Consider the following 25,499-nt stretch of genomic DNA (forward strand, 5'->3'; position numbering starts at 1 on the left):
AGTCCCAGGTCCCGTCGCCCCGAATCGCCGCACGGCCGCCGGCTAGCCGCATGGAGCCCCGGGCGGCGGACGGCTACTTCCTTGGCGACGTGGGTACGTGCGGCCGCCGCGGAGTTCAGGGCGAGGCCGCCGCGCGGGGGGCAGGGGCTGGCGGCGCATCCCAGGGCCTGCGCCGGGGAGCTGGTGGAGCGCCCCGCGCTGGCTTCGTGGGCGGAGGCGTCTGGCGGGGTGGGCCGCGGGGAGAGCAGGGTCCCAGGGGTGCCGCGCATCCCAGTCGGGCTCCCAAGCTTCGCGCCTTGTCCCAGGCCCGCGCACTGCGGGGCTGCGGTCCGTGGGGCGCGCCTGGTGTGGGGTTTCACAACCGCCAACCCACTGAGCGCCGCGCGCGCTGGGGAAGGTGTGGGGCGCGTGCGGGGCGGTTGACCAGTGGCGGGGAGAGCCTGGGAAACGCCCACGGTGCCCCCTCGCTGGGCAGCCCGGCGCGAGCCCACGGTGAGATCTGAATTCCCCTCCACGGGCGCGCGTGAGGCCGTGACGCAGTGTCCGAGAATCCTGCAGAGACGTCCGCGTGACCCCGAGTCCGCTGCAGAGTGAGGGTGGCCCTGGGGCACCGCGGCACACTCGGAAAAGTGCGGTCCCGGTTCTCCACGCAGTCCCCTTTACCATCCGAGCAGCCGAAGTATGAAATGGATTTGAGGGAAGGACAGACACTCTTTGGGGAAGCAAATTTTTTGCAGCCTATGAAGCAGTCATATGGTCACTGAAATGAACGGTGGAAGCTCGATGAAAGCCTAAAAAGAAAAAAAAATCTAAGATATATTCATTCCGGTAAAAACAGTAGTGCACCTAAGAGGGAGAAGTCTGAAGGTAAATTTAGCTGAAGAGGAAGTTGCAGTCATAGCAAAGCAAAGCAATTTTTACTGACTGCAAAATAGCCACCTTTGGCATGATCAAAGGTACCTAATAAGCATCTGTTTCTACTTGGCATTCCAGTCCAGGCAAGCACAAGACTTTGATCACTGGGATCTATCTGCATTTGATTAGCTTAATTGAATAAGCAGTGAATAGCTAAGGAGGGAAGCTTATTTAAACACATATTTTAATATTTCTGTTCACGACATCACTTCTGAGCACGTCTTCTGCATCGCTTGTTAAGGGCTGCATCTGTAGAAGAAAAGCACATTTTAAACTCATAAATCCGCAACTTCGGAGGTTCACTGTTATTTTTGACATTGTCATTTTTTTATTTAATATATTTCTCCCCAAAAAGTTCTGCTGATACTTTTTATTCCCAATGTAATAATAAGCTGAATGTGTTGGATCCACAACAATACTGCTGTCCCAGCAGTCGTAGACGTGAACTGTAGGAGCTTTGGCCACTTTTAACATTCTGACCTCTAATTCTGAGTGTGTGGTGTAGTCCAACCAAAACATTTAGGTTTTCAGCTGTTGAGAGGTCTCTCATGCCTGTAATCCCAGCACTTTGAGACACTGAGACGAGTGGATCACTTGAGGTCAGGAGTTCAAGACCAGCCTGGCCAACTCGGTGAAACCCCGTCTCTACTAAAAATACAAAAATTAGCTGGGCATGGTGGTGGCCGCCTGTATTTGCAGCTATTTGGGAGACTGAGGGCCGAGCATAGTGGCTGGGTGCCTGCAATCTCAGCTACTTGGGAGGCCGAGGCAGGAGAATTACTTGAACCTGGGAGGCAGAGGTTGTAGTGAGCCAAGATCACACCACTGCACTCCAGCCTGGGTGACAGAGTGAGACTCTGTCTCAAAAAAAAGAAAAGAAAGAAAGAAAGGAAAGGAAGGAAAGGAAGGAAAGGAAGGAAGGAAGGAAGGAAGATTCTGCATTTCCTATTGACGTCCTTCGGTGGGAGATGCACCTCTAACCTACTGGCTGCTCCCCGACTGACTCCCCCATAGGTTCTCCCAGGGTTCTCCAGTAGAATTGTGTTTTTGTTAAAATCAGGTTTCAGTGTCGACATTATTGTAACTGTGAATATTGCAGCTGAGCCACTTGCTATGTGGGGACTGTGTTTCTCTCCTTGTATAATGTCTTACTTTTCTTGGAGATGGCGGCTGTTCTTTTTGTTTACCTGTGGGTTCTTGCTTTTCTTGGAGATGGCCCCTGTTCTTATGTTTTCCTGTGGGTTCGCTGTTCCTCATGCACAGCCCCTCAGTTATCCCCAGACAGTCTCCTCGGGCCCCTCAGGTGAGTGGCAGGTGCTGTGTTCCCTCTCTACTGGTCCAGTGTTTGGAGACCTGCAGCCTCAGGTCTTCAGCTCTGCCTGCTGCGGCTCTGGGAAGCCTGGGTGGGGGCGGGGCAGGGAGTGTCTTCCCCATAAAGATGGGGATTTGCGCATCCCTTTGCGTTCAGCGCCCACCCAGGGGGAGCTCAGATTCCCTGCTCTTCGCTGGTCCCCACCCCAGGTGCCAAGCCCGCCTTCTCCATCCTGGTTGGCCGCTGCGCCAGCCTGCTCTTCAGCTCCCACGATGGTCTGGACGTCACTCCCAGCCTGTTTTCTACTTGTTTATATGGATGTATGTATGTCTCCCCACCCGGGTACCCTCAGCTGAGTGGGATCTTTGCGGATGGGCAGAGAAGATCCTCCGTGTTTAATCAGAAACTGCTGTGTCGTTCTTGATTTCAGTGTCAGAGCGGGGAGAGGGAGAATCCATTAGGGTAGAGTCTAGGGCATTTCTAATGGGTAGAGAATTACCTGGAGCGGGAGGCTATTTCATCCTAAAACAGGAAATCAAAGGCGGGCTTGTTGAGAAAACCAGAAAAGCCTATTTAGGGCCAAAAAAAGTATCAAAGGAAATAATAGTAAGACAAACACAGGAAGCATGCGTATGGGCAGAACAGTACCTGGATGGTCCTTCTCCACAAGGCAGCCCAGGGAGGCGGTGCCTGCTATCCTAAAGGAAACTGAGGCTTAGGTGATTTAGGATGAAAAGCGTTCCTCAGGTCGGATCTCAGGGGTCCTGAGTCAGGGCCTGAGCTCCCACAGTGCCTTGAGGGTGGGATTGGGATTGGGGGACCCTCCCCATGTTCCCTAGGCCACCGCCTTTTGGGGTGGACTAGGGGCAAGGGAGAAGTCGGGGTAGCAGATAATTGGGTGAGTGATGAGGGAGTCTGGGGAGGAGACAACGAGGGATAATGCAGTGAAGTCGGTGAATTCACTGAGGTTTTAGCGCCATGCTGGTGGGAGGAAGCGCCCAGTACTCACCAACTGTCCTGGTACCTTCCGTCCTTTCTCCCGGTTCCTTTCCTCCTTAGCCCCCTATTTTCACCTCTTTCCTCCTTGTCGTCTGCTTTCATTTATTCTTTCCCTTTCTTTTCCCCATTTTCATGAGTTTGACCATTTTGTCCCTCTAAGAAGGCAAACACTGGCATTTTTGCCTCGTTGAACACATCTTAAAGTCAGTCTGCTGTTTGACTTCAAGTTTACCCACAAAAAATATTTTGGGGATTCATAATGAAAACATTTAAAAAGACATGGTTGAAAAATATCAACATAGCAACAAAACACTGAGCCCAAACTTTTAAGTGGGAGTTTCTACACAGAAAAAGAAAGATCAGTATGTTTCCCTTGGGTTTCAATGGCACGAAAACTGAAATTTGCAATGTGCTATTAAAATTTGGTGAGAGTTGGCCAGGCACTGTGGCTAACGCCTGTAATCCCAGCACTTTAGGAGGCCGAGGCAGGTGGATTTCGAGGTCAGGAGTTTAAGACCAGCCTGGCGAAGATGGTGAAACCCTGTCTCTATTTAAAAAAATACAAAAATTAGGCAGGCATGGTGTCGGGTGCCTGTAATCCTAGCTACTCTGGAGGCTAAGGCAGAGAACTGCTTGAATCCAGGAGACGGAGGTTGCAGTGAGCCGAGATGGTGCCACTGCACTCCAGCCTGGGCAACAGAGTGAGACTCCATTTAAAAAAAAACAACACAAAAGAATTTGGTGATAGTGATAAGTCCCATGTGTTAGGCACTCTTTGTGCCGAGTTGTCACATAGACTGTCTTTAGTTGTCACCATGAAATCCTTCATTTCTCTTTTCCTCTGTGATCTCTGTCTTTGTGGGTTCAGCCCCCACTTTTATCCCCTACCATTTTCATGTGGCTTGGATAGCAGGCAGAGATGAATGGATGCTATGTTCGGCCGTCCTTTTCTGGGAGGTTGATTGTCCAGGATGGATTTATTTATTTATTTATTTATTTCTCTTTCCCTCCCTCCCTCCCTCCCTCCCTCCCTCCTTCCCTCCCTCCTTCCTTCCTTTCGTCTCACTCTGTTGCCCAAGCTGGAGTGCAGTGGCATGATCTTGGCTCACTGCAATCTCCGCCTCCCAGGTTCAAGTGAGTGATTCTCCTGTCTCAGCTTCCGGCGTTTGGTTACTTTTAAAAAAAAATAATTTTTCTATTTTTACTTGTAGTAAATAACACATAACGGAATTCACCACCATAGCCATTTTCAAGTGTCCATTTCAGTAGGGTTAAGTACACTTACATTTTTGTGCAGCAGATGTCTAGAAATTTTTCATGCTGTAAAACTGAAATTCTGTCCCCATGAAACACTAATTCCCCAGTTCTCCTCCCCCCAGCCCCTGGCAAGCACCTTTGACTACTCCAGGGACCTCACGTAAGTGGAATCATACAGTATTTGTGTTTTCGGAAAGGGCTCATTTGTTTTTTTCTTTTTGAGACACGGTCTCGCTTTGTCACCCAGGCTGTAGTGCAGTGGTACCATCTTGGCTCACTGCAATCTCCACCTCCTGGGTTCAAGTGATTCTCCTGCCTCGTCCTCCTGAGTAGCTAAGATTACAGGCATGGACCACTATGCCTGGCTGATTTTTGTAATTTCAGTAGAGATGGGATTTTCCCATATTGCCCAACTCGGCCTCCCATAGTGCTGGGATTACAGGCGTGAGCCACCGCGCCTGGCTAGAAATGGCTTATTTATTGATTTATTTATTTTTGAGATGGACTCTCACTCTGTCACCCAGGCTGGAGTACCGTGGTGCAATCTCAGCTCACTGCAACTTCTGTCTCCTGGGTTCAAGCGATTCTTGTGCCTCATCCTCCTGAATAGCTAGGATTACAGACACATACCACCATACCAGGCTAATTTTTGTATTTTTAGTAGAGACGGGGGTTTCACCATGTTGGCTAGGCTGGTCTCGAACTCCTAACTTCAAGTGATCTGCCCGCCTCGGCCTCCCAAAGTGCTGGGATTACAGGCGTGAGCCACTGTGCCTTGCCCAGAAATGGCTTATTTGACTCAGCATAATGTCCTCAAGGTTCATCCATGTCGTAGCATGGGACAGGATTTCCTTCGTTCCCAAAGCTGAATAATATTCCACTGGACGCTTGGGTTGCCCTAGCTGCTGGCCATGGAGAATAATGCTGCTGTGAATGTGGGTGCACAAATGAATGTCTCTTCAAGACCCTGCTGTCAGTTCTTTTGGAGCTATGCCCAGCAGGGGAGTGGCTGGATCATGTGACCGCTTAGGTTTAGTTTTTGTAGGAACTGCTGTACAGTTTCCCACCGTGGCTTTACCATTTTACATTCCCATAGTCAGTGCACAGGGGTGTCTGTTTCTCTACATTCTCGCCAATGCGTATTTTTTTTTTATAATCCTAACAGGTGTGAGGCAGTATCTCATTGCGGTTTTGATTTGCATTTTTTTAATGATTAGTGATGTTGAATACCTTTTTTTATGCCTGTGGCCATTTGTGTATCCTCTTTAGAGAAATGTCTGTTCAAATCTTTTGCCCATCTTTAATCTTGGTTATTCGGGTTTTTTGTTGCTGATTGCAGGGGTTCTCTGCGTATTCTGGACTAACTCCGTATCAGGTATAGACTTGCACATATTTTCTCCCATTCTGTGGGTTGCCATTTCACTCATTGTGCCCTTTGGTGCACGGAAGTTTCTTTTTCTTATCATGTCTGCTGCTGTTTTTTGCTCTTAATTGCTGCTGCTAAGACCAAAGCAGCTGATGTGATTCACTAGAAATAGGTTGCATTTTCTTTATAGGTGGGTCATACAGGGAAATCAAATTAGATTTCCTTTTAAAAATTTTATAGTTGTAACTGAACCCAGATTCGGCTGCTTACTGCTCAAAAGCCAAACAGAAGCGACAAGAGTTGGTGGCAGTTTTATTTGGGAGCCAGCAAGCCAGGAAGATGGTAGACGAGTGTCTAAAGTGCCATCTAAGCCAGTACAGATTTCGGTTTCTTAATTCTGTTGAGGGCAGTAGGAAGAGGAGGCTGTTGGGATCAAGAGGTAACCGAGGACCGCTGACATCTGGACCCCAGCGAGGGTCCAAGGAGGTTGGGAACATCTTTGTCCTTGATCAGGTCACAGTGCTCCTATCAATCTTTAACAAAACATAACTAGTTGTTTACATGCTTTCCTTTTAATCCCAGAGTTAATTTTAAAACTACATGATTGCTCTTTTTGCATATTATCTCAATGCTCTAAAATTATCCTAGCCTCTGTGTAAGAATGGGTAAAAGCCTCTTAAACAAAAACGTTGGTTCTTTAGCTGTTTCATTGCTGCACAGACTTACCATTGGTTTTAGTAACTCCTTCCATTCATTTACTCATCCACTCACTCCTGACAACCACGTGGACACCAGCATCTTCGTGGATCGTGCCAGGTGCTAGGGTCCACAGGCAAGGGAGCAGTGCCTGAGATAGATCCAGCTGCAGCTCTGCAGCTTCTGTGACCTCCTGGCCATCCCTGGGCGTGGGGGCTCTTGCTTCTGAGTCCCCATCACCAGACGTGATCGCAGTTGTCATGTTGTGAATTATCTTTTTTTTTTTTTTTTGAGATGGAGTCTCGCTCTGTCACCCAGGCTGGAGTGCCGTGGCTCGATCTCAGTTCCCTGCAACCTCCCTCTCTGGGTTCAAGTGATTCTCCTGCCTCAGCCTGCTGATTAGCTGGGATTACAGGCAGGTGCCACCACGCCCAGCTAATTTTTGTATTTTTAGTACAGACGGGGTTTCAGCACATTGGTCAGGCTGTTCTCCAACTCCTGACATCACGATCCACCTTCCTCGGCCTCCCAGAGTGCTGGGATTACAGGCATGAGCCGCCGCGCCGGCCCATGTTGTGAATATCTGCACATTTATTCCCTGGTCCCTGACTGTGAGCTGCCTATTGCTGCATCTTAGTCCTCTTTGTGTGCTGCAGTGGGAGACGCTAAATGCACCTGGACGTGGTGAATGGAGGCAGGTCGGGAATGCGCCTTCCCAGCTCGGGTAGCCTCCTGAGATGCACTTTTCTTTTTTGCTGCAAGGCCTAGGCCTCACCCTGCCTTCCTCTTCTTTTTCAAGTGGCAACCTCTCCTTCTACCCTTGGGATTTTGCTCCCCGTGGATTAATTTTAAAGTGACACTAAGTCACTTCTCACTAACCGCAGGACGGCAGTGGGTTACTGTTCATTACTCCTGCTGGGGCTGAGGGCCACCTGGAGATGGTGAGTAGAAAGTTCCATCATAAGCTTGACTTTTACATTTTGTGGGGATCGAATCTTCCTTTGTGCTTCAGTTTTCCCTGGTCCCCACTTCCTGACATAGGGTCACCCAGGCTCTCAGGCTGTGGGCAAGACAGGTAGGAGGCTAAAATACTGCAGACAACGTTTACTGAGCAATGTTTCAATTCATTTAATGTTCATAATCCAGCTAGGCAGAGAAAATAGTATCACAACTTATAGGTAAAGAAATGGACACTCAGGGAAGTTGGGTTTGGGGTAAGCTGATAAAAGGCTGAGCTGAGTTTCCATTGAGCAGTTCTGAGCAGTTGTGGCGCCAGGGAACTCTTAACCTTGTACTCAGTGCCCAAAGCAGAGGTGAGGGTGGGCGTAGCAATGTGGGGATTGCTAAGAGCAGACAGAGTCATCAACACTAACCGATGAGGCTACCCACCTGCAGAGGAAATTCACTGCAGATACACTTTTTTTTTTTTTTTTTAATATACAGAGTTTTGCTCTTGTTGCCCAGGCTGGAGTGCAATGGTGCGATCTCGGCTCACTGCAACCCCCACCACCTGGGTTCAAGCCATTCTCCTGCCTCAGCCTCCCAAGTAGCTGGGACTACCCAGCACATGCCACCACGCCTGGCTAATTTGTTTTGTAGTTTTAGTAGAGACAGGGCTTTTTCACTATGATGTTCAGGCTCGTCTCAAACTCCTGACCTCGTGATCTGCCCGCCTCAGCCTCCCAAAGTGCTGGGATTACAGGCGTGAGCCACTGCGCCTGGCCAGATACACTTTGTAAAAGTATGATCTGGGGAAGATCCAGGTGATCGGCAAGTTTTTCAGGAACATGTCGGAATAGTAAGAGGAAACTGTTGATTGAGAAGAGGTGTGTGATGTGATCTTGTCTGTTTGAAGCTGGGGAGCTGGCAATAAGAATATGTCAGCTTTTGTCCAGCGCTGTTGTCATTATGGCGTTTTAAAGTTTCTAGAAGACTCCTCCGTGTCTGAGATGGGTGCTGAGAAAACATAGGCGTGGTTTCTGCATCTGGAGAGTTTACGATCTGTACTAGTTACCCAGATTTTGTCTGGACCTGGTTTAGACAGTAAAGAAACGTGACTCTTAGCCGGGTGCGGTGACTCACGCCTGTAATCCTAGCACTTTGGGAGGCTGAGGTGGGTGGATCACCTGAGGTCAGGAGTTCAAGACCAGCCTGACCATCATGGTGAAACCCCATCTTTAAAAAAAAAAAAAAAAAAGAAAGAAACGTGATTCTTACCAGACAGGAAGCCGTGCCATTGGCTTGGTTCCAGTCACCTGATGGTCCTTGACTTGTCCTCCAGATTCCAGTTCTTTCCTGGCCTTGCCATTCCTGTAGGTCCTGTCTTCAGGCAGGTGGCCAGATGGCTCGGCAGGTGCAAGTTCACATCCTGGCAGTATTCAGAGAAGGGAGGAAGACGGCCTTCCCCGGGAGCGCCCTCTTAGGAGTGAGCAGAGTATGGAAGCTTGGAGGCCTCTCCGCAGACTCTCCCTCGCCTCTCCTTAGCTACGGTTGGGTAGGATGCTGTATAGGAAATAGGGCACTATGATTGACTGAGACTGAGGGAAAAAAAGGGCCAGGCATGGTGGCTCACGCCTGTAATTCTAACACTTTGGGAAGCCAAGGTGGGCAGATTTCCTGAGCTCAGGAGTTTGAGACCAGCCTGGGCAACATGGTGAAACCCTGCCTCTACTTAAATACTGTAATCCCAACTACTCAGGAGGCTGAGGCAGGAGAATAGCTTGAAACTGGGAGGTGGAAGTTGCAGTGAGCTGAGCTGGTGCCACTGCACTGCAACCTGGGTGACAGAGCAAGACTCCATCTCAAAAAAAAAAAAGAAAAACCCAGTTAACATCATCCTTAAAGGTGAACAACCAAATGCTCTCCTCCTGAGACTGAAACAAGACAAGGATGTCGGCTCTCACCCCTTCTGTTCAACATGGCACTGCAAGTCCTAGCCAAAGCAATTCAACAAGAAAAAGAAATAAAAGGGCCGGGCACAGTGGCTCACACCTATAATCCCAGCACTTTGGAAGGCTGAGGTGGGCGGATCACCTGAGGTCAGGAGTTCGAGACCAGCCTGCCCAGCATTGTGAAACACCGTCTCTCTAAAAGTATAAAAATTAGCTGAGTGTGATGCCACATGTCTGTAATCCCAGCTACTTGGGAGGATGAGGCAGGAGAATCACTTGAACCTGGGAGGCAGAGGTTGCAGTGAGCCGGGATCACGCCATTGCACTCCAGCCTGGGTGACAGAGTGAGACTCCGTCTCAAAAATCAGTCAGTCAGTCAATGGCATCCACCTTAGAAAGGAAGAAGTTGAACAGTCTTTGTCTGCAGATGACATGACCTTGTACATAGACAAGCCTGAGGAAGCCATTAAAGTTGAGTAATGAAAACATGGTTTCTTAGGGCACTCGCACTGGAGACAGTCAGTGCAGGAATTTGTGTGTGTGTGAGCGTTGTGGGAAGTGTTTCCCAGAGAAGTTGTTTTACTTGGGCCCACCTGGAGGACATAAACTTTTTACCAGAGTGGACAACTGGCAGGGGGCAGAGGTGGGCGTGTCAGTGGGAAGGATGTGTGCAGAGGTGCAGGTGTGGAGCTGTGGGGGAGTGGTGAGTGCCTACACCTGCAGAGTGGGGTTTACACAGGGCGGTGGTGGGAGGTGGACCGTGGAGGTCAGCGGGGCCTGCAGGATGGAGCCCCTTGTAGGCCAGGAGCTTGGACTCCAGCCTTTAGGCAGTGGGGGTGGCTCAGGGGTCTTTATAGAAGTGCTGGGACAATTGCATGATCACGGATGGTATCTTGGTGGCATCAGAGGCCCTGGAGTCTTACATATGCTCATTTGTCCTGGATGGAAGTGGCAGGGTCTTAGCGTGAGGTCCCCTTCCTTTCCAGGTTTCTGGTTGGAGCGGACCCCTGTGCACGAGGCAGCCCAGAGGGGTGAGAGCCTGCAGCTGCAGCAGCTGATTGAGAATGGCGCCTGTGTGAACCAGGTCACTGTGGACTCCATCACGCCCCTGCACGCAGCAAGTCTGCAGGGCCAGGCACGGTGCGTACAGCTGCTGCTGGCAGCTGGGGCCCAGGTGAGCGGCCCCTCAGGGAAGAACCCCGGACTGGCTGCAGCTGCCAGAATGGAGGAGGTTGAGTCAGGAGAACTTGGGAAAGAGGGGAGAGGGGGTGGGGGCTGCACTGCATCCACTGCACACAAGGACCAGGAAGCCCATGGCTGAGAAGTGCTCGTGGACCTGGCTGTTGGGAGGTCATGGTGGTAGGAGAAAGGGCAGCCTGAGCAAATTGCTGGTGGGAGCGCCAGCCCTGCAGTGGGCCGGAGTAAGCAGGCTGGCCGCAGCCTAGATACAGGCTCTTAGGGGCGGCCAGGCCTGGGCGCAGAGCTGCTGCTTGGGCCCAAAGAGCAGGGTTCTGGCTCCAGGATGCCTCAGTGGGATGCTGGCCAGCCTGCTCTGAAAAAAGGAGCAGAAACAAAACTCTGTGTTGCTGCTTTCCCTGGTGTAAATGTTTCCATCCTGGCTGGTGTTAAGCCACCCGGGGTTTCTGGTCAGCAGAATTCCTGGCACTTTGGCAGCCGGCTCTCCCGAGCTGGCAAACACTGGCCCTGCACACCCCTGGCCAATGTATAAGGGACACAGGGCTCTGATCTCAGAGTCGAAGCCGGGGGATTGGTGGGGAAGAAGGGAAGACGGTGTACTGTTTACTCTTCCCAAAGCTTGGAATGAAACCAGTGTCAGTGTGTACCCAGATAGAAGCTGAATTTGGACAACTGCTAAATAAAATTTGCTAATTTGGGGAGTTGCCTTTTTCCTGGCCTCTGACTTTCTCACTAGGGGGGGTGTGGTAAGCTGTCTCTGGCAAGCCTTCCATTGAGGGTAGAATTGTGTGTGTTTTTTGTTTTTTGAGACAAGGTGACTCTGTCGCCTAGGCTGGAGTGCAGTGGCGTGATCACAGCTCACTGCAGCCTTGTCCTCCTTGACTCAGGTGATCTTCCTACCTCAGCCTCCCAGGTAGCTGGGACCACAGGTGCATGCCACCACACCCAGCTAATTTTTGTATTTTTTTGTAGAGACAGGGTTTTGCCATGTTGCCCAGGCTGGTCTTGAACTCCTGAGCTCAAGTGACCATCCCTCCTCTCCTTCCAAAGTGCTGTGGCTACAGGTATGAGGCATCATGCCCAGCTGAGGTTAGGGTTTTTAAAACCCCCCTCCTTTTTTTTTTGAGATGGTGTCTTGCTTTGTCGCCCAGACCGGAGTCCAGTGGCGTGATCTTGGCTCAGCACAACCTACACCTGCCAGGTTCAAGCAATTTTTCTGCCTCAGCTTTCTGAGTAGCTGGGACTATAGGCACGTGCCACCATGCTTGGCTAAGTTTTATATTTTTAGTAGAGACGGGGTTTCACCAGGTTGGCCAGGCTGGTCTCAAACTCCTGTCCACCTTGGCCTCCCAAAGTGCTGGGATTACAGGCATGAGACACCATGCCTGGCCCCTTAAAACCCATTTTTAAAGCCTGCCTCTCCCAGCTTGCAACCTAGTGTTCCCCTGTTCTGCTCTGTGCTTAGCAGGTGTTTGGGGTGGGGGTGGCTCAGGGGTGGCTGAGCTTATCCTGCCCCGAGAAAAAAGAATCCTGAATGAGATGACTTCTGTACTCTGAGGCTATGGGTGCTCCCCAGCCACGTGCTGTCTCTTTCAGTGTCCTTGCCTAGCACATAATAGCAAAGCCATGTGCAAAGATGAACTGCCTCTTTGGCAGGATGGGAAAGCGGTTGCATGGCGTTTCCCTGCCCTTTGACACTTGTTTCTTCCTCCCATGAGGTGGACGCCCGCAACATCGATGGCAGCACCCCGCTCTGTGACGCCTGTGCCTCGGGCAGCATCGAGTGTGTGAAGCTCCTGCTGTCCTACGGGGCCAAGGTCAACCCTCCCCTGTACACAGCGTCCCCGCTGCACGAGGCCTGCATGAGCGGTGAGTTGGGCCCCTGGGATTAAAGGGCTTTGGGAATGGAGCAGAGTAGATGGAATTGGGAGCCCTTGGCCGGTGAGGGAGAGTTAATGAGCCTGTTTCTGGCTCTTGGTGACTCAGCTGTGGCGATTCTAAGCTTTTCCTCCTTGAGGTCTTCGTCCAGGGCTTTGGGGTGACTATGGTAGGATTCTGAGTCCAAGCCTGGGCTCCTCGGGCCCTTCCACGTTAGCACCAGGGCCTGGGGGCTCGGCAGAGGCTCACCTGGGCTTTGCTGTAGGTTGCTCTGCAGGCCACTGGTTGAGATGGGACATGACGGAGCAGCGTGTCCCGACAGCCTGGGCCAGGAGGCTGTGCACAGTGCTCTCAAAGCAGAGTGCTGGCCCCGCAGGCTCAGGGCGCAGGTGGGACCTCAGCTGCCCTCCAAGAACAGGCAGATGGCAGAGGCTGGGAAGATCAGAGGGGACCCCGAGCATGGGAAACAGTCCTTGTGCTGTCTTACTATCTCAGGAGCTCCCAGTGGAGCGGAGACGACTCGAATTTAGGGTGAGACCAGCTGGTGGGACAGTGTTTAAATGACAGACTAGGGGGTTTGGATTCTAGTCTTACGAGCAGAGGTTGTAAACTGTGGCTTGTATCGTGACTGGCCAGCATGGCCTTTGTCTTTGGATGCATGTGTGGAGTGCGGGGTTTGGGGTGTGTGCCCTCCCACGGTGTTGGCAGGGCCACGGCTCTCTGTGGTTCACAGATATGTGAACTGCGGAGTAGGTTCACCCTCGGTTTCTGCTTTGGAGTCTTTTCATGTCTGCAGGCCATGGGGACAGCACCAGGGAGCTCTTGAAGGTTTCTGAGCAGATGTTGAGGGTCAGGAAAACAGAATTTGGGGAAGCTTCATTTAGTGGCCCTCCATGTGCTGATAGACGGAGGTGGCGATGGTGGTCGGGGTCTCCTGGAAGCAGAGGGATGAGCTGGGAACATCGCTGGGGTCAAGGTGCCCAGTGCTCAGAGTAGGCTGGTGGGGTGGGATGGGTTCATTTAGAAGGCTTGGGGGAGGAATCCATAGGATTTGGTACAAAGAGGAGGCTTGAGAAGTCAGAAGTGAGTCAGGTTTGAGCTAGGAGTGGGGAGCCCAGGAAGGGAGAGGGAGACAGTGGCTGGTGGCCAGCATATGGCTGTGGGGCTGGTGGGGAAAATCAGGGAGCTGCCAACAGTGCTCACCTTACCAAGAGGTAATTGAGTGACAGGAGAGGATGGAGCCTGGATGGACTGCACAGGGGCGGGAGGGTGGAGAGCCTGGAATCGCGATCCAAATCCACATTACAGACCCAGGAAGGGGAGCCTCTGAAGGGGCAGGAGAGGCCGGGCGCCATGGCTCATGACTTTGATAATCCCAACACTTTGGGAGGCTGAGGAGGGTGGATCACCTGAGGTCATGAGTTCAAGACCAGTCTGGCCAACAAGGTGAAACCCCGTCTCTACTAAAAATACAAAAAATATTAGCATGGTGGCACATGCCTTTAATCCCAGCTACTTGGGAGGCTGAGGTGGGAGAATTGCTTGAGCCCAGGAGTTGGAGGTTGCAGTGAGCTGAGATCGTGTTATTGCACTTCAGCCTGGGCGACAGAGCGAGACTGTATCTTAAAAATAAAAAAAGCAGGAGAGGTGGCTGCCGTGGGGCACAGGAGGATGACCCGCCTAAGAAAGTCTGGGGGTTTCCTGGGATGCTGGCTCAGTGCCGGCAGCCATGGGTAGACACAGGGTGGTGGTGGGGCAGCAGGAGAGTCTTCCCTGGCCCATTCTAGGTGGTGCCCTAGGCCTTCTGTTCTCACAGCAAGAGGCCAGCCAGGCCTGTTTCTCCCACTGCCAGGCGGGCCATGAGCCCTCCCCTCCCCAGGGGCATGCAGAGCTGTGTCCTGGCTTCCCGAGGGCAGGCCGTGCAGGGCGTGAACGCCTCCTTCGGTTCCAACGCGGGCTGCCTGGCTGCCTGCTTCCCGCCCTGCGCAGGGGATGGAGGCCTGCTGCAGCTGCCGCGTCTGTTGTGCTTGGAGTCTCCATCGTCCATATTCATGGGCATGTCCTGCCTTTTCCATTGTCTCAAGGGAGTTCCGAATGCGTGAGGCTTCTTATTGACGTCGGGGCCAATCTGGAAGCACATGACTGCCATTTTGGGACTCCTCTGCACGTGGCCTGTGCCCGGGAGCATCTGGACTGTGTCAAAATGCTGCTCAAAGCAGGTGCGTGGGTGTTTGCCTGAGCGGGTGTTTACCTACGGAGTGCATATTTACAGATTTGTCGGAGAAGTTTGCCTGAATGGATATACACTAGCAAGGCTGTTCACCTGAGCAGGTGTTTGCTTGCAAGGGTATTTACCTAAGTGGGTGTTTACCTGAGCGGGTGTTTACCTGCCCTGACCTGAGCAGGTGTTTCCTTGCAAGGGTATTTACCTGAGTGGGTGTTTACCTGAGCGGGTGTTTACCTGCACTGACTTGAGCAGGTGTTTCCTTGCAAGGGTATTTACCTGAGCGGGTGTTTACCTGCACTATGCCTGGCAGAGAGCTGGGTAGAGGAGTCAGAGGGACCAAGGTTGGAGGCTGGCTCTCCCGCTTGCCAGCTGAGACCTCAGGCCTCAGTTTACAGATCTGAGGACTGGAAGAATCTGTGCTGCAGGTGGCTGGGAGGACTGGGCTATTTCCTGGTGCCTAGTAGGTACACAACAAATGCCACTGACTATTTCTAGAGATCACAGCCCGCTGTCCCCACAGCTGCCTGGTGAGTCTGCTTCCAAGAGAGAAGGGGGTGCAATGGGAAGCAGAGTCAGCAGCGTTTAGGAGAATGGAGCATTTGGAATCCAGGCCGTTGTCAGGTGTTCAAAAAATACCTGGGATTGAGATTCCCAAGGAGGGAAAAAAAGATCAAAACTAAAAAGACCCGACCAACTGAGGAGCAGGTTCAGGACCTGTCTGTAGCAGAAGTTTTCAAATGTAGCCAGTGACTGTTGGCACAGGGTTGTTTTTTTTCATTAACCCAACTTACACGTTTTGTTGAGGGAAAATTTGTTTCGTCATCTCATCCATCCAAATTCTGGGTGTGGTGTAGAATAAAACAGAATTGTTCAGGATGGCCAGGCACGGTGGCTCATAGCTGTAGTCTCGGCACTTTGGGAGGCTGAGGTGGGAGGACTGCTCGAGCCCAGGAGTTTGAGGCATCCTGGGCAACATAGCAAGATCCCACCTCTTAACAACAACAAAAAACCCATTAAGGATGGGAAGATTGTGAATCCACCCCCCGCCCCAGGACAGCCATTTGAGCTTAGTTATATTTAGTTTTCTTTTTTTTTTTAGTATGCTTTTTTTTTTTTTTGAGACAGGGTCTCGCACTGTCACCCAGGCTGGAGTGCAGTGGTGCGATCTCGGCTCACTGCAACCTCCGCCTCCTGGGTTCAAGCTATTCTCCTCCCTCAGCCTCTGGAGTAGCTGGGACTCTAGGCACCCATCACCACGCCCAGCTAATTTTTTTTTTGTATTTTTAGTAGAGACGGGGTTTCACCATGTTGGCCAGATGGTCTCAATCTCCTGGCCTCATGATCCGCCTGCCTCGGCCTCCCAAAGTGCTGGGATTACAGGCGTGAGCCACCACGCCCGGCTCTATATATAGTTTTCTATTGGAGAATCTTATTTGATTTCATGTGCCACTTTTAAGTCTTTTTGGTGGAAAAGATTCATTTTGTGCAAGAATGATTGTTGGGTATTTAAAATTTTTTATACACTGTCTTAAAAGTGTCTCCATTGGAGCAGATGTCCGTGTGTCCAGCTGAGCTGCTCCTCTGACAGCAGATCCGTTTCTGTCAACACAGGGCAGTGATTCCTGTCCAGCCTTTGTGAGCCTGGTACACATTGGTTCTGTTTTTACCTTGGTTCCTTTCGGTGTGGTTGCAGGGAAAAGGATCAACTTAGCGTTTAAAGCAAACATCCTTTTTGGATCAGGTAGGACTTCATATCAGTTGTGACACCTTTGCAGGTACAGGAAGCCACTTCCACCTGGTTAACAGTGGCAGGCATTTCTAGTTCAGGGGGCTTCAGGGATGAGACGCAGAGCAGGTTTAGGGGCAGCTGGACCGGAGGTTCTGTGGTGTCACCCAGACCTCAGTTTCTTTGATTTTTGCAATTCTGCTTTCCTCAGTGTTGGCTTTATCCTAAGCCTCTGGCTTCCCTGAAAGGTCACAGGGCTGCAGTGGCTTCAGGCCTGCACGCCAGACGTTTCCCGTGTTAAGCTTTCTGGGGACTCTCAGAAGAGTGGAAAATCCCTTTTAACACACCCCTCCCCAGTCCTGGTGCCCAAACATTGCCAAATGTGGATGGGCTGAAGCCTGGGTCATTAGAACTGATGAGTATGGTCAGGGGAGAGGGATTGGAGCAGGCGGGGCCCATCCTGGAGCTGAGGCCAGGTCTGCTCCTGTGCCTGCCACATGACCAGGAAAGGAAGGGGCAGCTGTAATGCCCACTGTCACCCTGAAGCGGGGTTCCTGCAGCCCTCCCGGGAGTTTACATGCCCCTGGGGAGTTAGATGAACACAGCTTTCTTGGGGAAGCCTCCCCACTGTGATTGTTGCTGTCAACTCGATGCTGTGGTTAGTGTCCAGCCATCAGCTCCACGTGGGATTCCTGATTCCCACCCTCCTCTCAGTTGGTCTCCTCTGACACCCCTTGTAAGGGCAGACAGATCATCATCTTTTCCTTAGAAACCATTTTTTCATTGTGGAAAATTGTGAACATGCAGAGAAGAGAGAAACAACAGCATGCCCCATGTCCTCACACACAGATGCTTTAAGAAGTAGTGATTCTGAACTTTGGGGTCAGGTCACAGATCCTTGGGGAATGCAAAGGAAAGCCAAGGACCGTATCTTTAGAGAAACAGAAGAGTGGAAAATCTCTCTTCCCGCACCCTCCCCACTCCCTTTGCCCAAACTTTGCCAAATTCTTATCGGCTCAAGCCTGGGTCATTTGAACCAGTTACTGTGGAGAGGGGGAGGGACTGCACCAGTCGGGGCCACATGATTGCAGGTGCTTTTGTGTGTGGTTTGAGAGCTGAGCTGTGAGGCAGCCACGTTGCGCCCCATGTGGGACGTGGAGATGGCTGTTCTGGTTCTTTGTAGGTGGTGAGGCGAGTCCAGGAACCAGATTGTATTTGCAGAGGAAGCGGGGGGTGGGGGAGGGTGAAAGTCCAGTTATTATGGTGAGGTAATTTTTAATCTGATCACCGACAGTGAATATTTAACTCTGCCGGCAGTGTTCAGAAGTGGCTCCTGAGGACGGTCATGCCTCCACTTTCATTCTCAGCACTGACCCTGGCACAATTAAAAAATTTTTTTAAATTGTTTAATTTAAAAAAATATTTTAATTGTTTTTTTACATTTTAATTAGTTAAAAAAATTTTTTCTAGTTTCAACAAGCACATATTGGGCTGTTCGTGCTGATGTTCCAGGATTGCGCCAGCCTGGGCATGCCAAGGTCTTAGAGGGTCCTGTCATCGCTGGCCACGGGCTCTTGAATCCACTGTAATCCTATTTTGCGTTGAAAGCAGGATTTTGGTAATGAGCCCGTGTTGACCCCTTTCCTCTGAAGGATGAAGTTCAGAGCATTTAATTCTCTGGTTGTTCCCTAGCTCCCCGTCTTTGTCTCTCCGTCTGTCTGTCTATCTCTGTCTCTGTCTCTGTGTCTCTGTCCTTGTCTGTCTTTCCCAAGCCTCTCAGTTCAAGGTATATCACCATCCTCGCTTCACACAAAGCCACTTTCTTTCCTTCTCCTACCCTCCTTCTCTTTCTTTCTTCCTTCTCTTCTTTTCTCTGTATCTGTTCCCCTCTTTTTTTTTTGACAGAGTTTTGCTCTGTCACCCAGGCTGGAGTGCAGTGACACAATCTCAGCTCACTACAACCTCCGCCTCCTGGGATCAAGTGATTCTGGTGCCTCAGCCTCCCGAGTAGCTGATTACAGGCATGAGTCACCGTGCCTGGCTAATTTTTGCATTTTTAGTAGAGACGAGGCTTCACCATGTCGGCCAGGCTATTCTCGAACTCCTGACCTCAGGTGATGCGCCTGGCTGGGCCTCCCACAGTGCTGGGATTACAGGCATGAGCTACTGCGCTGAGGCGTGTTTCTTAATACACATAGCTGATGGGCTTTCCTCGCCCACTCTCTCCTTGGCTCACTTGGTGCTGTACTTTCAGGGTCTATCCATGCTGCTGTGTGCACCCCGGCCTGCTGTTTCCCTTCAATTCTTTATTCACAATTTCATTTCCTTTCTTATTCACCTTCCTTCCCTTCCACCCAGTCAAATAATGCCAAGCACAGATTTTGAAAAGATGTGCATTGGGAAGGTCGCCTCTCTGCAGGAGGCCTGGCCAAGGCCTTGTCTGCAGAGCCCGGCAGGGAGCGGGATTTTTAGAGCTCTTTTCAGCCATGGTTTCCCCCTGATGGTGAGAGAGTAGCTGTGCGTCCCTTGGGCCTCTTTCTGTTTTTTTCTTTTGATCATCACTTTTCTCTCGCAGTTGGCAAGAATATTACCGGAATTAATGACATGAGAGAAAGCTACTTGAACTTTAGGTTCTGTGCATGGTACAATTTGCTTTTCATTACAAGTGTACCTTAGTGAGAAGATTTACTTCTTTCATGATTGCAACACTGTACAGGAGGAAAACCCCTTATGTGAAAGAGGATGAACTGTGGGGAGAATCTTTTTTGAATCTATTGCTTTTAAATATTATTTTTTTGTAGTACATTTCTGCCGAATTCAGGACCTAGGTAATTTAGTGTTTTTCCTAATTGAGAGATCCTTTTTCTGGCATGTGCTGTGTCCCGCGCTGCACAAGTGTCCAAAGACGGAAGAGGGATTGGCGGGGGGTAAAGACAGACATACAGACAGACATAGATAAAGCTGGACCAGGCGGTCCGAAAGCTGATGGTGTCAGTCTCTTCCGCCCTGACCTGCCTCAAAGTACTTTATATGTTTACAAAGCACATAGCAGAGGGAGGGTGCGATTATGTAGAACAGCCTCTTCTCACACTTCAGTTAACATACTTCAGCTGACAGCTGTCTTGCAGCCAGGTGAGAGCTGGTTGTCTTTTTCTAGGCCTCTCTGCTCTTCTCTGAGACATACACATTTCCCTATTATGGTTCCGCTTCTCTGGAGTTCACCCGAAGTCCACAGCAGCCTTGCTGCTGATTCCCCCAGAGGGGTCGGCTGCTCTGGCTCTCTGCACCCTTTCCTGGCCAGACTTCTGAGTTTTGGCTGTGGGAAGCGGACAGAGCTTTCTTCACTTGTCATCACTTTGGAGGGCTGGGACAGTCAGAGTTTTGTTCTTTTTTGCCCAGACTAGAGTGTAGTAGCACAATCTCAGCTCACTGTAACCTCCACCTCCTGGGTTCAAGCGATTCTCCTGCCTCAGCCTCCTGAGTAGCTGGGATTACAGGCACCTGCCACCATGTCCAGCTAATTTTTATATTTTTGGTAGAGACAGGGTTTCACCATGTTGGTCAGGCTGGTCTTGAACTCCTGACCTTGTGATCCGCCCACCTCAGCCTCCCAAAGTGCTGAGATTACAGGTGTGAGCCACTGCGCCCGCTGCACTGGGATCTTAGGATCATGCCATGAATGCTGTTTTGTGCATGGTTCTTATGTGCTTTTAGGGGATTAAAACATTTTAAAGCAGAGGCTGGGCGCGGTGGCTCACGCCTGTAATCCCAGCACTTTGGGAGGCCGAGGCAGTGGATCACGAGGTCAATAAATCGAGACCATCCTGGCCAACACAGTGAAACCCGTCACTACTAAAAATACAAAAAAATTAGCCGGGCATTTGGCATGCACCTGTAGTCCCAGCTACTCGGGAGGCTGAGGCGGAAGAAGCGCTTGAACCCGTGAGGCGGAGGTTGCAGTGAGCTGAGACTGCGCCACCGTGCTCCAGCCTGGTGACAGAGCAAGACTCCATCTCAAAAACAAAACAAAACAAGAAAACCATTTTAAAGCAGAAAGCAGGATTTTTCAGATACTTTTTGAGCACAGGAACTAGAAAATGTAGCTTTCCACCCTTCCACTCCTCTTCTGGCCCTCTGAAATTGTCGGTAGGTGATGGCATGCTGGTGGTCTGTTATTGTAAAATCCCACTTTTGATAATATTTTATGGTTGTGGTTTGAATCTGTCATTTGGCAGATTATTTTACTGATGCTGGGTGATTTGCTTGGCTTCTTTAAAATATTTCTTATTCCTTTTACCTTATAACCTCCTTTGTTACTGAGGAACAGACTTCGAAGAAAATGGCATTTTCTTCCAAAAGAATTCGGAAGCCCTGGGAGAGTCTATTGTATAGGAGCAATGATGGCTGTGCCCTAAGAATGACGTTTTACAAAAATCATATTTTTATCAAAATTTTTTAGTGCATTAAAAAAATGCAGTATTTGACCAGATGTGGTAGCTTGTGCCTGTAGCCAGCAGTTCCAGACCAACCTGGCCAATGTGGCAAAACCCCGTCTCTACAAAAAATACAAAAGTTAGCTGGGTGTGATGGCTCAAGCCTGTAATCCCAGCTACTTGGGAGGCTAAGGCGGGAGAATTGCTTGAGCCCTGGTGGCGGAGGTTGCAGTGAGCCAAGATTGTGCCACGGTACTCCAGCCTGGGGGACAGAGTGAGGCTCTGTCTCAAAAAAAAAAAAAAAAAAAAAAAAAAGCCATATTTAGCTGCTAATCCTTTGCATCTTTCTGAATGTCTGCTCTTTTTTTTTTTTTTTTTTTTTAAATTCTGCTACTTTTCTTTTACTTTTAATCAGCTTGGTGAATGTCCGCTCTTATCCTGAGAAAGTTGAGGAGTGCGGAGCTTACTCTCTTCTCTGAATTGCCTGTGGCTTTGGGCACATTATCTGCTTCCCTTTGTAAAGGAACATGCATTGTTAAGGAATCCTCATTCTCTCATCCACCCAGTATTTCCAGAGCCTCCGTCCCGCACCCGCAAGAGGAGGCGGCAGAGTGTGTGAGTGCTTCAGGCCAGGCGGGGATGCTGGAGTGGCTCCGATTGGAGCTTCTGGCAATCTCAGGACCCCTGAAGGCAGATTGACAGGGCATTAGAACCGTTAACTCGGGATGTTTTTGTATTGTTTTTCTTCTTTCCAGTTCTAGGTCCAGTTATTTATTTATTATCACGGCCTGCCTTTACTTCTCTCATGAGGGGGAACAATAAATAATTCCTGCTTTTGGATGTTGAAAACGTTTTTGAAAGCTATGGTAGAGTCTGTCTGGATTTTTCTTCTGGATGGGGATTGCTTCTGCCTACCGTGCACATACATGCGGTTGTCCCCCCAAGCCCCCACTCCAAGTTCTCTTCTTGGTGAAATCTGTTCCCGGCTCTTGACCTCCAGGGGCCAACGTGAATGCTGCAAAGCTTCATGAGACGGCCCTTCACCACGCGGCCAAGGTCAAGAACGTCGACCTTATCGAGATGCTCATCGAGTTTGGTGGCAACATCTACGCCCGGGACAACCGCGGGAAGAAGCCGTCTGACTACACGTGGAGCAGCAGCGCTCCTGCCAAGTGCCTTGAGTACTATGAAAGTGAGGCACCCCACTGAGCGCGCCCCCTGCCCCTCCAGCTTTCAGCCTGGGCCCCTGTGTGCCAGCTCCCTGCGGGCTTCAGTGAAGAGCTAGGCTGTTAGTCCTGGCTCCTGCCCTTTGCACTAGGACAGACCCTTGGGCACTTTGCTGGGGCTGTTTGTGCTGCTGCCCCAGCTCTTCCTGGGTTCCCTGTGGCCCGTGGCCTGGGGCAGCAGGAGCTGCAGCTGACACCTGCCCGGGCACCAGACCTGTGCCTGCCGTGCTGGATGTTCGACAGAAGAGCCTCCTAGCTGTAGATTAGTTGTTTGATGACAAATCCGGGTGCTGAAATACAATGGTGTGGCTCAAAAAACCAAAACTAGGCAGGGCACAGTGACTCATACCTGTTATCCTAGCACTTTGGGAGGACGAGGTGGGCAAATCACCTTAGGTTAGGAGTTCTAGACCAGCCTGGCCAACATGGGGAAACCCTGTCTCTACTGAAAATACAAAACTTAGGTGAGCATGGTGGCAGGTGCCTGTAATCCCAGCTACCTGGGAGGCTGAGCCGAGATTGCACTCCAGCCTGGGCAACAGAGCGAGACTCCGTGGCAAAAAAAAAAAAAAAAAGGCAAAAAAACCCAAAACCCACAAAATGCAATCCAGTTGACATCACCCGAGTTTCATTTCCTGGGCTCCCTTCCTCGGGTTCTTGGCTGTCCTTACAGAGAAGGCCTGCAGGACACATCCCGGTTCCAGGGGAAAGGAGGCGTTTCTGATTCTGAGTTTCTTTGTTTCAGGTGTTGTGCTCCTTCCTGAAACTAACCTCACATCCTTCCTTACTCCCTTTTACAGAGACGCCTCTGACTCTGTCACAGCTCTGCAGGGTGAGCTTGAGGAAGGCCACCGGCGTCCGAGGGCTGGAGAAGATCGCCCAGTTAGACATTCCGCCCCGGCTCATCGACTACCTCTCCTACAACTGAGCTGCAGGCAGAGGTTGGGCAGCTGCCTCTCATCTCTTGCTGCCCTTGCTGTGCCCAGCATTGCCCCGAGAGGGGTCTCTGCCCGTTCCTCTGAAGCAGCGTGATTGCTGTAGATAGAACAACGCTCCTTCAAGCCCCTTCCTGCGCTCCTGTTTGGGCTTCTCTCCTGGATCCTGGAGAATGTTTCTGAGGCGTTGGGGAGGCCTCGGTCTCAGGTCACGGTTTTGGGTGTGGCCCCGCGCTGTTCGGAACCTACCCTCTCACTGGGCGTGGGCCCAGCCGTACGGTTTTCCTCTTTTGCAGACCATCCTCAAAGGCACTGTAAGGTCAGGCGGCTCGGGGAGCACAGAGGAGGCTGGCAAAGCAGGGGACTCAGGGCCTGCTTGCTGACTCCCACCTGCCTGGGCAACCTGCACAAGTGCACAGGTCCCAGGTGCAGGCCACCACCTCTGGGTGGGCACCAGGACTGCCCTCGGTGCTCATAGGGAGTGGCTGGGCCACGGAAGGTTGGCCTGGGACCACGGCTCTGCTGACTCTCTGCTGTGTGGATGGTTTTCCTGGAGCACTTTCCAAGCCTCCCTGCCCCCACCCTGAGCCTGGGCGCATCCACCACTCAGGGGCTTTCTGTGGGTCTTCGTCAGGGAAGGCCCTGGCTTTGTATTCCCCACAAGGAGCACTGAGTTTCTTAGGAAATGCATCTTCAGTATTAGGTCTCAAACTCTTGTAAAAAGTTTATGTGTAGGATAAAAGCCTTTTAGAGGATGCGTCTGCTGTCCCTCTAAGGCTTTGCTGGTGAGCCGTTCAAACCGACAGCAGCAGGAAGGTGAATATTCTCGCGGCTCTGCGTTCCCAAGGCACAGGGCTGTTTGGAGACTCTGGGCATTACTTTTCATCTGTTTCTGTGGTTGTCAAATGAATTCTTCACCCAACCTGCAGTTGGCTAAGTCCTTGAGAAGCTGTCAGATTAGTAGGGAGGCTGCCTGCACCTAGGGGCCCCGTCACTCACTCACTTGGTTTTGCGGATACTCATGGAACATTATCACGCACCCAGCATTGTCCCAGTGCTGAGTAGGACGGGAATGGGACTCTGCAGCCAGGGCAGGAGAAGGAAATCTTGCAGTCCCATCTTGCAGAAGTAGAAACAGGTCGTTCCGCATAAGCCACAGTTGGAGGATTCAGAGCCCATTCAGACTGCACGGGCCACCTGAGAGTCTTTGTCTTCATCCGTTTTTAGAACCCCACCCACACAGGAAGTTAAGCTGGAGGACCTCTGCATGATTCGTCCCGGGATGTGTGGTTTCTGGGGCAATGGAGAAGGGGTCAGGCCTGTCCTAGAGACATCGTGCCCAGAAACGGGAACATGGTACTCACTGGATGCACCCAGGTGGCCTGAGCTCGCCCCCCAGACTGCAGAACAGAGTGAGCCCGAGCTGCCCACGGCAGTGCCCCTTGTGCTGCAAGACCTCTCCTCGTGGGCCCGTGGGGGTGGGGCCACAAATCGGGTGAAAAACTTCACGCTGGCTGCTGGGGTGTTCCTCCCCTCTGGCGTTCCCAGCCGTTGTCATGGGGCTTCCTCTTACACTGAGAAGAAGAGCATTTCTACTTGGTCACCGGCTCAGATACCACTTCTGGATCCCTCGGAGTTTCTGCATGGAATAACAACCATTTAAAAGAGCACTGGGTTCCTCCCTTTCATCTTTGTAACAGATTCTTGCCTAGCAATGACATCTGGTGACGTCTCACAGTAGAGTGCTTAGCGCAGAATCAGGTCCCCACAGCTCTTGCACAATAAAAGTGGAATAAAGTGCATCCCTGTGTTCACACGACCCTTTTCTCATGGGGCAGAAACACCAAGACGGGCGCGTCCTGGGCGCACAGAGGGCGAGGTGGGCGTGGCCTGGGTGGATGGAGAGGGGCTGCTCCTGTCTTGCCGCATTCTAGGTCTTCTGGCAGCGCTGTGCTTGTCAGTGATCCACACCTTCCCGTCTCTTCCCGAGGTCTGGCCGGCTTCGGCACCACACTGATGTGGACTTTTCTTGGGGGAGACAGACGCTGTCTACGAGACCAGGTGAGTGGGATTTTGGGCTCTCCTCCACCATTACGCAGGGCTGTGACTGCAGACAGGTTTGCCTGCTTCTCTGGTCTGAGTTGTTCCAGAAAGCTGCAAAATCGGGGTAACAGGTCAGACTTGGAGTATTGAATGGGTCTTGACGACCAGCCACTGAACCAAGGCCCTCCCCTCCGCGGGAAGAGGTGGGGCCCCACTAGCCTCAGGTTTTTATGAGGCTGAAATTAGAGGATTGAAAGATGCCTTGGCTAGATGCAGTGGCTCCCGCCTATAATCCCAGCACTTTGGGAGGCTAAGGTGGGCAGATCACTTGAGGCCAGGAGTTTGAGAACAGCCTGGCCAAGATGGTGAAACCCCGGCTTTACTAAAAATGCACAAAT

The 25,499-nt window shown here is 51.1% G+C and overlaps 1 protein-coding gene across 1 annotated transcript; it reads left to right on the top strand.

Moving 5' to 3' along the window:
- Window positions 1-24,860, top strand: ASB13 (ankyrin repeat and SOCS box containing 13). The gene is made up of 6 exons (XM_008999873.5): window positions 1-93; window positions 10,423-10,610; window positions 12,352-12,502; window positions 14,596-14,730; window positions 21,898-22,089; window positions 22,924-24,860. The coding sequence occupies exons 1-6, from the start codon at window positions 51-53 to the stop codon at window positions 23,049-23,051; spliced, it is 837 nt and encodes a 278-aa protein (XP_008998121.1). The 5' UTR covers window positions 1-50; the 3' UTR covers window positions 23,052-24,860.
- Window positions 24,861-25,499: the final 639 nt, after the last annotated feature.

This window comes from Callithrix jacchus, chromosome 7 (assembly GCF_049354715.1).
Source record: "Callithrix jacchus isolate 240 chromosome 7, calJac240_pri, whole genome shotgun sequence".
Lineage (NCBI taxonomy): Eukaryota > Metazoa > Chordata > Mammalia > Primates > Cebidae > Callithrix > Callithrix jacchus.

Excerpts from the sequence above, each read along its gene's own strand:
- ASB13 (XM_008999873.5), top strand. The coding sequence starts at position 51 with ATGGAGCCCCGGGCGGCGGACGGCTACTTCCTTGGCGACGTGG. Across the intron at positions 94-10,422 it reads CTACTTCCTTGGCGACGTGG|GTTTCTGGTTGGAGCGGACC; the intron begins GTACGTGCGGCC and ends CTTCCTTTCCAG. Across the intron at positions 14,731-21,897 it reads CAAAATGCTGCTCAAAGCAG|GGGCCAACGTGAATGCTGCA; the intron begins GTGCGTGGGTGT and ends CTTGACCTCCAG.